This window comes from Vanessa tameamea, chromosome 10 (assembly GCF_037043105.1).
Source record: "Vanessa tameamea isolate UH-Manoa-2023 chromosome 10, ilVanTame1 primary haplotype, whole genome shotgun sequence".
Taxonomy (NCBI): Eukaryota; Metazoa; Arthropoda; class Insecta; order Lepidoptera; family Nymphalidae; genus Vanessa; species Vanessa tameamea.
This window is the reverse complement of record NC_087318.1, coordinates 7685641-7700709: the sequence shown is the minus strand read 5'-3', so window position 1 is coordinate 7700709 and position 15069 is coordinate 7685641. Positions and strand designations below refer to the sequence as shown.

The following is a 15069-nucleotide window of genomic DNA, read 5'->3' as shown; positions in this document are numbered from 1 at the left end:
TTAAATCGGAATGTATTTATCTTTCAAAATACTTCGAACATTATTAAATAGTTAACATTCAAAGATTAGCGTTGGTATATTAGCGGCGAATTAGAGAGTGTGGCGTTTCACACGACTATGGTATTTTGTCGCGAATTATGTAGAGTTCGGTGCACAGGGCCTCACGCATCGGTGCATTAACACATACAACCCCTCTTACTACCTATATATTATTTATATATATAAATGTGCTGCTTATAATTAATAAATTAACACACATCGCTATTGATTTACCGATGTATATATATGCGATGAATAATTTATTCTTGTTGTTTAAATTTAATTTATGGTGTTTATAAAATACAAATTTTATTTGAAGAAAAAAATCTTTCAAATATTAAAGGGGATAATTACGACACTTCGCGGCTTTTCTTTGAGGCCCGAAAGACGATCGCTAAAGTCGTCTAAGTCCATTTCAGTAAAAAAGAAATGATCTCTCCTTCAAAAGGATTTGCGGCATTAAGGCGGGAATTGTTGTTACACCGCTATTGATACTTATACTTTGAGCGAAAAAATGCAAGCTTCGAAAATATTAAATGGATATTTATGAATACTTTCCTAGATATAATTTTAATAAAACTGTAGATTCTTCATAATATATTATAAATATAATTATTACTCTTTACTTATACCAGCGTTATCAAAACGTCATTTCTAAAACGACATATCATTGACAATTGCAAAAAAAATGGATAATAATAAAAACGATAAAAGCTATATATAGTATTTTAAACATATTTTTTTTGTTAACGCAACGGTGTGACTGTATCTATAATACGCAACGCTAAGCGACGAGGAAAAGGGGCAGCTGAGTAAGATGGTGTCTGTAAACGCAACAAAAACACGTTATTAGCGAGATTCGTGTAATCTGACTAATCTATTTTGTGCTGGGGAGAGTGCACTGTTATTGAAGAACGTAATAGAATAAATATACCTCAGACTTAACCTGCTAATACTGCAATCGACACGTTATTTTGTAATTAGTAGATGTTATTTACACAAAAGGTGAAATAATTTTGAAATTGTTATTCTAATTGAAAAAAAATGTGTCTTTTACTTCTTTATTAACAATAATGGTTTAATTTAAAAAGTATTTTTATGTTATCTGATGTACTTTTTCAATAACAATTCATAGTGATATTATCGGTATATAATAAAGATAATTATATATATATATATCTTTAACACAATTATATCTGCCTCTTACTACAAACTTAGTATACAGTATATTATATATAAATTCAACTAGTTATTCAGAATATGAGGCTCTTCAAAATAAACATATAATATACGATAGGCTATGAAAGCTTAATCCTTGCCACCTTCAACTGTAACACATAATATATATACAATAATATTATACGTACAATTTCATATTTTATTATTATTATTTTTAAATAATAATTGTATCTCCACAGACTTTGTTGTTTCGCTTGTTTAATTTCGAATATAAATTGTAAAAGTTTATATACCTACCTATAGTATAATAACAATTATTTTTTATTAGAGTAATGATATATTTATAACATATTATTTTCTTATTTAACTTGCGTGGTTTTATTACAGTCGTCAAATTTTACGCGGAATAAGAATAAAACACATCTAAGTAACATCAAGTAATTAGTTTCTAATTAGAATTTAAATATATTTATAAATTAGAAATTCGTTTCTCGGCTTTATATTTAAATAGTAAGTGGTAAATTTAAAATGATGTAAAGAAAATCATAATTATCATTATAGGGGACAGACTGCTCGACATCCCCTGCAACGTGTGCGGTGATAGAAGTTCTGGCAAGCATTATGGCATTTACAGCTGCGACGGTAAGATTAGAATCTTTTTATATGTTAAATACTACTAGATACTAGATTTAATAAGTGTAGATTGGACCAGATAAAAAAGAAAATTTCGGCCAGTATGTCCTCCTGATTTTTTTAAGGTGGCCAATCTTAAAGATTAGCCAATTCCATAGAAGATTCATAAGTATATGCGCACACTCGGCTGCACTCTCTCTCTTCGATTTCGAGAGGGCGATTTTTAGATGAAAACAATGATAAAAAGTTAACAAACCTAGTAGTTTTACATTTCCTAAATATTTTGCTCGTCTTCGTTTTTTTATTATAACTGTCAATGTTTGGAATTTAACGGAAGCGGAAGTAAAAATTTTACCAAAGACACACCTTTGGTTAATTTGACAAAAAAATATTAAACGTCTAAAATCAGATCAGATTCAGAATTACATTTTTTTGCCGGTCCGTATCACGTGAAATGCATCTTCTGATATTTGTATTTTTTTTACATAGTTTTTCTTTTTAATATACCAGGATGTTCAGGCTTCTTTAAGAGGTCGATCCATCGAAATCGAGTATACACGTGCAAGGCGGGTGGAGAGATGAAAGGCCGCTGTCCAGTGGACAAGACACACAGGAATCAGTGTCGTGCCTGCAGACTCGCCAAGTGCTTTCAAGCCAACATGAATAAAGATGGTGAGCTTGAATATACCAATTCTAGAAAGGTCGATATATAAGCACGCAAACGAACGCAATACAAAATTGGTTATTTCCCTTTTGCTAGTTTCCTTTACATAAGAATAATAATGTATCAGTATATAGTAACACAGATATTGTAGTAAAATTATTATATAAAATGTCTTATTGAGTAAACAGTATCGGTATTCTATTAGAACTCACTTCCTAAAGTTGTAAAATGTTGACTGAAAATGAAACCTGACTGAAACTAACACATGATATGTTACAATTATTTATAGTAAATATCACACTTTAACTAATTCAGATATTACGATCGGGTGAGTTTCATGTTTCTTCTTATTATGTTATTGTGATTGGATATCATATTATGTAAGGAACATAACTCTATTTTTATTTCCTACTCGTGAAAAGAATAGGGTTTTAAATAATGATATTACAAATAGATATATTTATAATATAACAATAAAGAATTTTTTAAATGATTTTCAAACTTATAAACACAATGTTTATACCGAATGTCTGAATTAATTTATCAAAATATCATATGAGCTCGATGTTCACACAAGAAGTACTCTATCGGTATATTACAAAAGCGGATCCTATTATGAAACTGGAGGACTATAATAGTGCGGTCTGCATTTATGTCCATCACATTCACAGCAGGTTGTTTTGTCCAGAGCTCACTCAGTGAAATATTGAGTGAAATAAAACTAGCCAGCGTTGCCGCGTACAGTGCCGTTCAATTTCCACCACATCCGATCCTATCTGTCATTATGTCATCTCGATGTGCCCAATATTGTGTTGCGCTGTCAGCCTCTGTCGCTTTTATTTATTACCAAACGATAATTTTATGCTTTCATAAACACCGAGTAAATAAAATGAAACTGGAATATATTGTGTATAGGTTGTATATTTACAGGTAAATAAAAAAAAAAAGAGAATTGTCTTGGGTTACCCGGTTGGAACGCAATTGCTTTTGCAATATAGTATGTACATATTGAATATCAGACACAATAAAATAAATAAAAACAACAAAAAATGTTGTTAAAAGCACGTTTAAATAATATTAAAAAAAACCGTACCGTATGCTAAAAAGAGATAAAGATAAAGAGAAAGAGAAGGAAAGGTCGCCTGGAGGGGGTATAACGCTTTTACCATACATTACGATTTTTCCGGTTCATTCTTCTGTAAGCCGTGTAAACTTAAAAAATAACTACTTCGTACTTACTACTACGTAAAAAAATAACTTCGTTTCAATAAACACTCAATGATACTTACATTTTCAAGTTAAAAATCAAAATTAGCCGTATAGCAGACTTAAGCGTGTTGCTACTTTTCGAAATAAACTATGCGTTCTATTTCAAAATTTTAAGATTGAACTATAAAGGCATTTCCAACGCTACAATTATTGACGCAAACGTATCTATAGTTCAATTTATCACCCCTTCATGTTAGACCATATGACAGGCATCCTCAACTTTGGAAAATCCTATACTTACCAGAAATCTGCCTCATTACGGGAAAGGATAGCGGTAAAGAAATAAGAAACTCAATGGTACGACTAACTGGATTGACATATCTACTGATATAACATGCTTCATAGCCATACTACATGTATTGGTCATGCCGCCTGACTATTTATTTTTTTACAATGAATTCTTCTACAAACGCCAGGCTAATTAGGATAGTTACCAGGGGGTTTTACGACATTTGATACAGTGATTTTGCTAATTATTACATATAATATATATTTTGTTCAGGCGGGCTGGCAAATGGGCATATAAGAAATATTAGCCATTTCTTACATCGTCAATGCTCTTTGGGAACTAAGATGTTATGTTCCCTGTACCTGTAGTTAAACTGACTCACTCACACTTTAAGCCAATGTACAACAATTCTAAATATAATTCCATGGCGGAAGAATAAGTAATAAGTGGGTACCTCCTGAGTCAGGCTTGCTACCAAGGTCTTCCACCAAGTAAAATCAAACATTTTATTCGTGATTTTTATCTTTATTTCAAATCAATTTACTTCAAATTATTTATGCACATGACCCGGAATAAATCTATGTAACTAAGCAAAATTTTGTGAATAAATGAATATTCATAGTCCTATCATCCTATGTCGGTCGCAAGTCGGGCGCCATCTCTTGTTACAAAGCTTTTGAGTATTCTATGTTGATTATGACGTTTATAATATAGGGCTGTCAATATATTTTAGATACCCAAACCATTTATTAAGTAATAAAACAGACTCAAATACTGTTTAAAAAAATAAGTAATGCCTAGACTAGACTACCCCTTAGTTTTAATTGAATTAAATTGAAATTAAGCAATTTTTAATCAGTTTAAGTGGCTTTTAGTTTAATGAACTTACTTACTTGGCTATTAGTTTAATTTCCAAGTAGCACATATTCTTAATTAAAGTAGATTAATCGATTAGGTATATTCTTCTTACATACCTATAAATATACTTGTGTAGCGTGAATCAGTAAGCTAGTAAATAATACATAGTATTCTCATCGCTAATGGAACGAATTGAACGTAGCCCTGTCAGCAGAGGAGTAGCGAGCTGCGGTCTCGCCGCAGGTGCTCTGCCGCTAAATTATTCACGAGCATCACTTTGTGCCACCGCGACCCGGATTACCTTTATATGTTTACTCGCTCGCGTAATTATACGCCCTCACGAAACTTACTCGCCGCAGACAACGACGACGTTTCCTGTTTTAACGCGCACACAAATCTCTCGAAGGATATTACAATTTATAAAAATTAATTCAATAAATATTTAATATTTTTTGCATAAAGAATATAATTTGATTAATTTACTGTTTTTTGGATGTAAAAGTTGTTTATTTGTATGTAAAAGTATGTAATGAAAGTGAAAATAAAGAGATAGTACAAATTTTATTCTAATTTGACATATCATCTTGATACACATAAATGTAGGAATGTAACAAATAATAAAAAGTACTGAAATATGTCTAAACCTCATTGTCTTTGTGCAGTTATATTATATATTATGTGTTACAGTAGAAGTATGCTAGAAGGTTATGTATTTAATAATTAGTATATTAGTTAAATTAGTAGTTAAACAATACAACTTAGTGATAATAACATAATGAATAATAATACATATATCTGTGATATTTTTCATGAAATAACTCATCTATAGAGTTAACAAAGTTTATAGTCAAACGAACAGCCAATCAGCTAACTTCAATATCACGGAGCAAACACGAAGCAAATCGGTTCTAGTCAAACGTTGACTCTGACCCGTAGGTTAATCTATCTCTATAACATTGCCAATGTTGCCAACGTTCATCATCTAAAATTGCATATATTGAATTATCGATGTTAATTGAAAATTATGGTTTTTTAAAATAACGCTTCTTATATTAATAGGTATAAATATACTGCCTTTTATTTCTATTAAAGCATAAAATATATAAGTTATAATAATTTTAATTATAGATTGATACATTTAAATGATCCAAAATTTTCAAATAGTAATTGTATAACCAAATTTATGACAATTATTTATATTCCGAAGGAAAATATCATCTTTCATTTTAACCGATCAAATAAAAGTAATCCTCAATATAACTTTGTCGATTAATTTTAAATCGATTTTGTTTCGTAGAGACTTTTGCGAGTCGCACTCTTATAATTATAATACCCACGAAAAACTTAAAGGGTAGATACCAAAAAGCTCTTACTTTCGTTTCTTAAAAGTTAACCATTTGCCTTTTAAAATAACTTTAGATGTCGTCATTTATTAAATTTTAACATTGTGATTTCGATTTGCGCTCTTTGACCTAAATATACCAAAGTTATTAATAAATAATTAAAAAATATAATATATAGTCTATAATCTTAAAAATTACTTTCACAAAACAGACATTTAATTAAATAAATATGGTATAAATATAATCAAAAGCAAAATTTTTCAAAATATAGATTCCTACTAGGATAAATAACAAGAAACTTATTTGTTTAATTTTTCTCTGTATTCAAATTACATAAAAGTTATATAAATTAAATTAAATTAAACGACTAACAGCAATTACCACGAAATCTGGTAATAAGAGCAATGTCGTGAAGACGCGTAACCGTCGCCGACTGAGCTCTCAGCCAGCAGCCAAGGGGCAAACTTTTCAATTACCGCCATGTCGTGTTACCCCGCAGCGGGTTAAATTAATTCTCTCCACTTCACAAAAAGATTCACCTTACCCCACACCACCCCTGTGAATCGACGAGAGTCCGTTCTGGCATTTTTAGAATTTTCCCTGATATTTCCCAGCGCTCACCCGTAACATACTGACGTTTCACAATATTTATTTTTAATTTACCGGTTTGCGCACAAGATTCGGAATCTACAATGAGCTTACCTTTTAGAAGTTCTTTTGTGAAAAAGAGTATATCAATTTAATGAATTGGGACTCAAGCTTTCCCCTATCTCTGTCTTTGTTTTTGTACGGTCATTCATTAGTAATCTTATCAACCTTTGATTCTTGTTTCTAATTGTAAATAACTTTATTATATATGTATAATGTATATGGAATAAATATTGCGTTATTAATAAAGCAAGCAGTAATATTTTTTTTAACTTTAGGCAGGTTTTTAGTTAGGTTCTTCTTGCGTATTTTGTTTCTGTATTGTGTTGAAATTGTATTACCCATCAAACTTATGTGTTTTGTGATTTTATACATCATTGAAATATATCAAATTATACATACTTGCATGTGTAACATTTATTTTGAGTAAAGCGCATGAAATAGAAAATTGATTACAGGTGTACAAAAATGTGTTGTAATTGTTTTTCTAAGTCAACTTGGGTTTGTTAGGTTTTTGGGCATAATATTATGAGACTATATCTATGCTGTAAAAGTTCTAGTTTAGATTGAAATATATCCTCCATAAAATATTTTAATAGATTCGAATTAACTAACGTACATCTACCTATAATAATTCACAGGTATCTGCTGCTACACCGTAAATAATATATTCCATGTTTATAGAACTTAAAAACAATTAATAAGAAAATCAGATATTTAAGAATTTGGTCGTAAAATAACAAAACATCGTCTAACTCGTTATCCTAACATAATACGTTAATAAATTAACGTGAAGTTGGCGCTTTTATAGCATACTTTTTATGCAACATTAGTCCTTTCTGACCCTTAAATTTATTGGCCATTCTCATACAAAACCATTGCGTGCTACGCCCATAAGAAGCGTAACGAATTGTTCTATCGCTCCAAGAGTGTTCAGGAGCTAGAATTTTAACACGTGTTCGACACCTCCTGCTCTCCTGACCACGGCGATCCCCGAGGGGAGCAAGTGAGGGTGAACTCAATTTAACTATCATTGTGAAATTAGAAATGCTTGTAGAATTCGTATTATTCGGCAATCAATATATTATTGTTATATAGTTTGATAGGTTGGTATATTTAAATCATTTTAACATTATCTTCCCCGGTTTCCTTTTTTTCATCGTTTTTATAAGTATGTTAAAACAAAATAAAAGTTACGAAAGGTTCTTTAAATAAAAAGGAACTTTAAATATTCCTTTTTGTCAACATAAATTATTTGTACATCGCAAATGTTCTATCAATGTTAGGCGTAATCAAAATATTTATACTTCAAATTCATACTATGAAAATGATTAGGTATAAAATTTCTACAATTTCATGATTGTTGCTTAACGTTTCGTGTAAGTTACGGTTTCCATAACAAAAATATTATAAGGAAACGATCCCCGTGGTTGTTCGTTTCCGTCGATCCGATTATGCGATATATGTATTTCACCGCTTTACCTGTCCCCGTTGCCATCTGAAATATTATGACCAATATTTTGACAATAAGGAATTTAACCCTCGTCCCGTGAGTGAATCTCTCCCATCAAATTTAATTTTCATGTCGTGCGTGAACAAATTATTGCATGATCATAGTTTAACGAAAATAAAATATTATAATGGAATAAACCGTTACATCTGGCTCTGATGATGCTATTTTTTGTGATACTTTAAGCGATAGTTAATTAATTTCTGTTTTACATTGGGGAGTTAATTGCATTACGGATGAGTGGATTTGTTGAGGTTTAGTCATAATTGGTTTTTGGTATTAATAATAATTAGCTGTAATATTCAATCAAATCACATAACTTTAAATGTTTTTGTTTCGTCCACAAGTTTTTGTTTTTGAAGAAATATTTAACGAGAGTTAAATTTACAGGATAATATCATTTGAACAAGTTAAATAATATCTTAGCATCCAATAGGCTAATGGTACATGACTCGCCAAGTTATATAAAAGTCTGCCCCATTTGGCTATTGCTGTCCGCACTTTTGCAAACCTTTTACATAACGAGAAAAATAGGTTTATTCTAGTAATATCTTGAAATCTCGTAATGTCGAAATTAAAAATTAAATGTATTAAAGCCGATTATTTATAAAGAATGGTGGATAAACACCATATATCAAAAAAGGTATCTATAGTTCGGAAACAAAGCAACGCGCTGCACTTCGAAGTTATGAAACACTTCGATCCTCAAAACTGCTGCCGGCTTGTCGGTTACCGCGTCAACTTTTAAAGATTTGGATGGAATTTTCCTGTTATTTTTTAACCTAACATTTACATTATTTTTTCTACCAACTTTATTTTTAACGATATTGTATAATTACACAGTAATTAATACGTGACGCGTGATTAATTCATTTATAAAACATAGGTACCATATACATTAAGACATCTAAATTAAGACTTTTCAATATTTTCTATCGGATTTTTCCGAAAAAATTTAGGATATTGTAATTCTTAATACATATAATAATATGCTACAAGTAATACAGCATAATATACTATAACTTATCATTTTGTAGAAGAAATGTAATCTATATCGTGTGCCGTTCTGTGCAAACAACTAACAAACTATTCATAATATTAGTGTGAGTGTGATTAGATAGTGTCCGTAAGACTCACAAGTGAAAAAAAGCTGGATATTTCTCATATTTATGTCGCTGCACTCAAAAATATTCCCTAGGACGGTGTTCTAAGCTATAGAATTTACAGAAATGTGTTCTTTATAAGTGCTGACGGTAAGGGATAATTTCGTACGCAGGTGTTACAAGCCGTGGGATATTACCCACCTGACGCGCCCCCACTGCCTCTTCGCTGCCCTCCGCCCTATCTGGCTCGTTAATGATGATGTGCTCAGCCAGCAGACTATTTCACTTCTGAATACATCTTTCTCACTTTTAATCTTACCTCCCTTTCGCACACAGGTGATTTTCTCGTGTTGTCCCCTTCTACCTAGGTTCGCCTGGTCGCATCCACCTAGTCAATTCGGCAAACGCGTATCTACTTTGTGTCGGAAATGTAATGGAACAAATGCGGCTGGAATTAACGTTGAAACGAATGTCGGGACATGAGGTCGTTCTCTCAGCGAATATTTTCCACGCGACGATTTCGATGCACATCTATAGGGCTTTAATGTCGTCCTCTTATTTTTGTTTATGATTATTACTGAAATATAATTCAATACATTCTACTTTTCCTGTACAGTTTGTTTGCCATCTTAAGCGAGAGGAACCGTACGGAATCTCTTAGGTTTATTCAGTTTAAAAATATTTTAGAGAAGTAATTAACTTACAAACATATCGAATCGAATTCAAGACGAAATAAAATATAAATAAATAACAATATCAGGTAAAAGTATAAGAGATTAATTGCCCTTGTGAAGTTGTAAAATTTTATTCGATTATACTTGTACTGATTATTAATTTATTAAAATAAAATCATTTATCTAACATTTTCATTCATATACAATATGCTTATTGATACATTGAGACGTAACTAGGAATATGTGCAGTGTTATAAAAATATAATTCCGACGGAACGCTCGCTTTCCAAGAGAAATAAATCAGTCCTCTTCGATGTATTTGTAATATTAATGTTTAGTAATAAAGCATTTTTTTTATAAAAATTACTAAATTGTGCAAATAAATCATTATCAGTAAGTTTTTTTGTAATTATTATAAATCCGCTAAATAAAATAAAGATTTCAATTCACAATATTCCATAGAAATACCGTGCTACTAAAAAATTAACATTTTAATAGAAGACACTACATTAGATTTTTTGTATTTTATTCTTATTTAAACCTATTCTATTTAGCTTAGACGTTTATTACTTATCACCAATCTTAATGGCATTAGTGCATTTGCACAGATGCCTCGCCTCTCGGCCGTAACCAAATATAATTTAAGAAATTATTAACATCGTGCCACTAGACTCGTATTAAAACAAAAAAAGCGGCAAAAGTAAAAGTGCGGGTCGGATTTGCCTATGAAGGGTTCCGTAGTAGCAAGTAACATAATATAAAAGTTCTTGTAGTTCCTTGTAACTTTGGTCGATGTTTTAATAATAGTGTATTTTTTTTGTATTTTTATATGTATTTGAGTTGATTGAATGAAAGGTAAATTGCGGTTTACGATTTATGACGTATTAAAAAAAAACTGCTTACTAGATCTCGTTCAAACCAATTTTCGGTCGAAGTTTGCATGGTAATGTACATCATACATATTTTTTTTGTTTTATCATTCTCTTATTTCAGAAGTTCTAGGGGTGGGCACATTTTACCACTTTGGAAGTGTCTCTTGCGCAAAATATTCATCTTAAAAAATTTATATTAGAAACCTCAATATCATTTTTGAAGACCTATCCATAGATACATGTAAGGGTTTGATGAAAAAAAATTGAGTTTCAGTTCTAATTATGGGGGACCCCCAACATTTATTGGTTTTTTTTCTGTTTTTGTATGAAACTCTTAATGCAGTTTACAGAATACATCTACTTACCAAGTTGCAACAGTATAGTTCTAATATAAGGCATATTATTCGAAACAAGATTATATAGATGATAAAAAAGTGTGGAGTTAATGCTTGTTGACTTCCGGGCAGGATATATTACATACATATATAATTGTATTTAACTAACATGACTGTATTTTTAGATGTTGAAAAAGAGGAACTACTGAGTTTCTTGCCGGTTTTACTCGGTAGAATCTACATTCCGAACCAGTGGTAGCTTTAATTAATGTAATTTGTTAAATGACAATTCAAAAGTGCTTGTAAAACTTGAATAAAGTATATTTTGATTTGATTCGATTTGATAGTTTCGGAAAAAATGGCTGTGACATACGGACGGACAGACAGACAGATAGACATAACGAATCTATAAGGGTTCCGTTATTTGCCATTTGGCTACGGTACCCTAAAAATGAGAGGAACTATGGTGTTGACAATCATTAAACTTTTGCTGTTATCCAATAAAGATTGCTTATCAAATATTTTGTTTTATATAATGTATTTATAGTTAGTTATATTATTTTTATCTATATCATTCATATAAGTGTTATTTTAACAGTTATAGCCTTTATGTATCTCTTTAGCGTGAAGGTTGACTGGTAGAATAGTCTTCAATAATTAAGTTCGGTTTTGTACATAAAATATCTGTTTGGGAGTGTTTTGGGTTTTGTAAATAAAGATATATTTAAATTAAAGGGATCAGCATTAACTTGTAAACAAGGTCAGGGAAAGAACAGCAATATTGAGGAAACAATATATAAAATATGTACCCCCAAATGAAGCTGAAACTTTAAAACAAAACGCTGAAGTCGTCTTACGTAACTCACTCTTACAAAGCAAATAGTAAAGACCTTTCTCTGTCATATAATTCCGGAAAATTATGAAAAACTATAGTGCATCTGAAAGTTGAGGAACGTCATCAATTCATAGCAATGATTATATAAAGATACAGAACATTCTCGCAAACAAAAAACACATAATTTGAGTAATATGATCAAACGGTCAAACGAACTCGTCAAATATTTTATAGAACAAGAATTATTGGCAGTTGTATAGAATAACAATGACGTAACCATCGAATTTGTGCGATCAGCTTATAGTCATAAGTAAATAAGTCTAATGTTTTATGAAACGACCTTTTATCAGTTAAATTTACACGCTACGCTTTGTATAAGATTTATCTAATCGGCTGGTTTCGGAGTTATAAAAAAATTATGATAGTTTTCAGATAATTTATGGACATCCTAGAAGTTCATGCGACTATCAACAGAATAGATTAAAATATATTTATTTTATCAAAATTTCTTTCGAGATGCGTGACCTTTAGATGATATTTTTAATTCAATTATTGTTCAACTTCAAATCTGTCTGAATTGAAACAATTTCTTGTTAAGGGGTAAATGTTATATCAAACTGGCGGGGTAGCCATGGAAAGTATTCTAGTAACGGTATTAGCTTGCGGGGGATATTTATACGTTGACGACGTTATTTAAATTATACAGTACGATAAATTAGATTTGGATAAATATTTAATAAATCACAATTTGACATACCGCATATTAGATTCACGTATAATATCGATTCAGATAAAATTTTGTCAAGTCTGATGATAGAAATCTTGTATAATGTTCAATCTCTACAGGTATAAAGCAAAGTCACCTCCCGCTTGTCTATACGCTAAGATACATATTTAAAAATGCACAACGGAATGTACTGCGGTGTATCTTACTGTGGTACATGAAGAAAATCACGTAATGGTATGTCGTCCACTAGCGTTTCCATATGTCAAAGCTGTAATCGATAACATTGGTTCAATATAGGATATCGGTTCCATAAGAAACATGTCACAACTGCGTCACAAAATGTTTACTGTTTATGTACACCAAAGGAGGTCCGTTTCTAGAGCCGCACGGATATAAAATAAACTGTGGCTGTGTCAATTCGTATTTGCTAAACTAAGCGTAGTGGAAAGGGTTAAAGAACACATAGCACCGTTAAAAAATACACAGGCAGATAAAGCTACTAAAGTTGTGGAATACGTACTAAGCTCAGAAATAAAGCACTGAATTGGGCTTCATGATATTACGTGGACAGATATTACTGTGTTCTACATTTTAGAACGTAAATTATTGAAATTTTGAAACAAAACAAAAACAATATATCGACTACAGGACTTTTTATTACACATAGCTCATAATGTTTTATATTTCGAACAACGTTCAAATAATTCGATTGTAGAGATAGATTTGTAGAGCTTTATGCAAACGTCTCTAGGTAGGTACTACCTATTTATCGGATATTCTACTACCAAACAGCAATACTTAGTATTGTAGTTTTTCGGTTAGAAGGATGAGTGTGCCAGTGTAAATACTGGCACAAAGAACATAACATTTAAATTTACAAGATTAGTGGAGTGCATTGGTGATGTATGTAAGTAATGTAATGTGGTGACCGCTTACCATCCGGTGGCCCATTAGCCAGTCCGCCTATATCATGAAAAACCGCGTGAGATAATCTTGAGTATTTTATAAATCACGATCTGTAGGAATATCATGGTTGTATTATCATTCTCTGAATTGAATTTTACTGTTATATTAGTAAATACCTACCTATTTCATATAACTATCAACATATGGGCACTGCATATTGCTTCTTAAAGAACTTATACACTTTATAATTTTTTTTATATATTCTTTATAAGGAATATAAAGAAGTTAATAATGTAAGCTGATCAAATTAAACACACCGAAATGACTTTAACACCGACAGAAAACGTCCAATCTGCAGAGCCCCCCACTAACTTTAATAAGTGTAGAATTTTGACAGCACCGAGTAAGATTTTCGCAAGACCAATTTTTGGTAGATATATTAAAGAAAAAAGAAAATACTTCTGCATAGTCTCGATTCTTGAGCTTGTTTAAATAAAAATTTAGATTTTCCTCACCACTGTACTCACATATGCCCTTAAAATTATACTTTTGTAAATATTATTAAATAAATACTTTTTGATTCTATATTTATAAATGATTCTAGGATGCTATGATATCCGATTGTTTTTGAAAAATTGTTTTTATACACAATTGGAATAGATAGTACTATATCTTACTAAATTAAAACGGAAATATTACTGTAGTAAAGTATATAAAAACATAGATTTAGAAACATTTTATTAAATAGTCTATTTTGTTAAATTTATTTTTGTAATTTTTACATTTATGTATAAGCATTATATAGCTAAGTGTCATGGTACAAATATCCTCGCGTAATCCTCATATTCTTGTAAGAGGCATTGTGTAGTCAGAATGCAGTGGTCAATAAACGAGTTTTTAAAAAGGTTATTATTTAAGTGCATTCTGTAAGAAATCCATCAGATTTGCAACAATAGAAACTAGTTACGTATAAGGTAGCCTAATCGTAAGTACAGAAACACGGTAGTTTATAAATGCATCTTGTGTAATCGTCGACCTTAAATATCGCACTGCACAGTTTTTGGTTTGCAGTTATAAGTACTGGAGCGTATGAACAAATGGCTACAGATAACATAATATTGCAATTATCTAGGAATCCTGTTACAATACATTTCTACGAGCAAATGATAAAGATGCACTACTGAACAAAAACATGTGCGAAGTATCAAACACCTCAGCTCCTACAGCGAGGTTTGCGCGAACTTT

The 15069-nt window shown here is 31.1% G+C and overlaps 1 protein-coding gene across 1 annotated transcript in view; it reads left to right on the top strand.

Moving 5' to 3' along the window:
* The window catches only part of LOC113403898 (protein dissatisfaction), a 31933-nt gene that overhangs the window by 2202 nt on the left and 14662 nt on the right, over positions 1-15069 (top strand). The window contains exons 2-3 of the mRNA XM_026644531.2: positions 1780-1860; positions 2362-2523. Coding sequence (XP_026500316.1) covers positions 1780-1860; positions 2362-2523 — 243 coding nt within the window. The remainder of the gene's footprint in view (positions 1-1779; positions 1861-2361; positions 2524-15069) is intronic.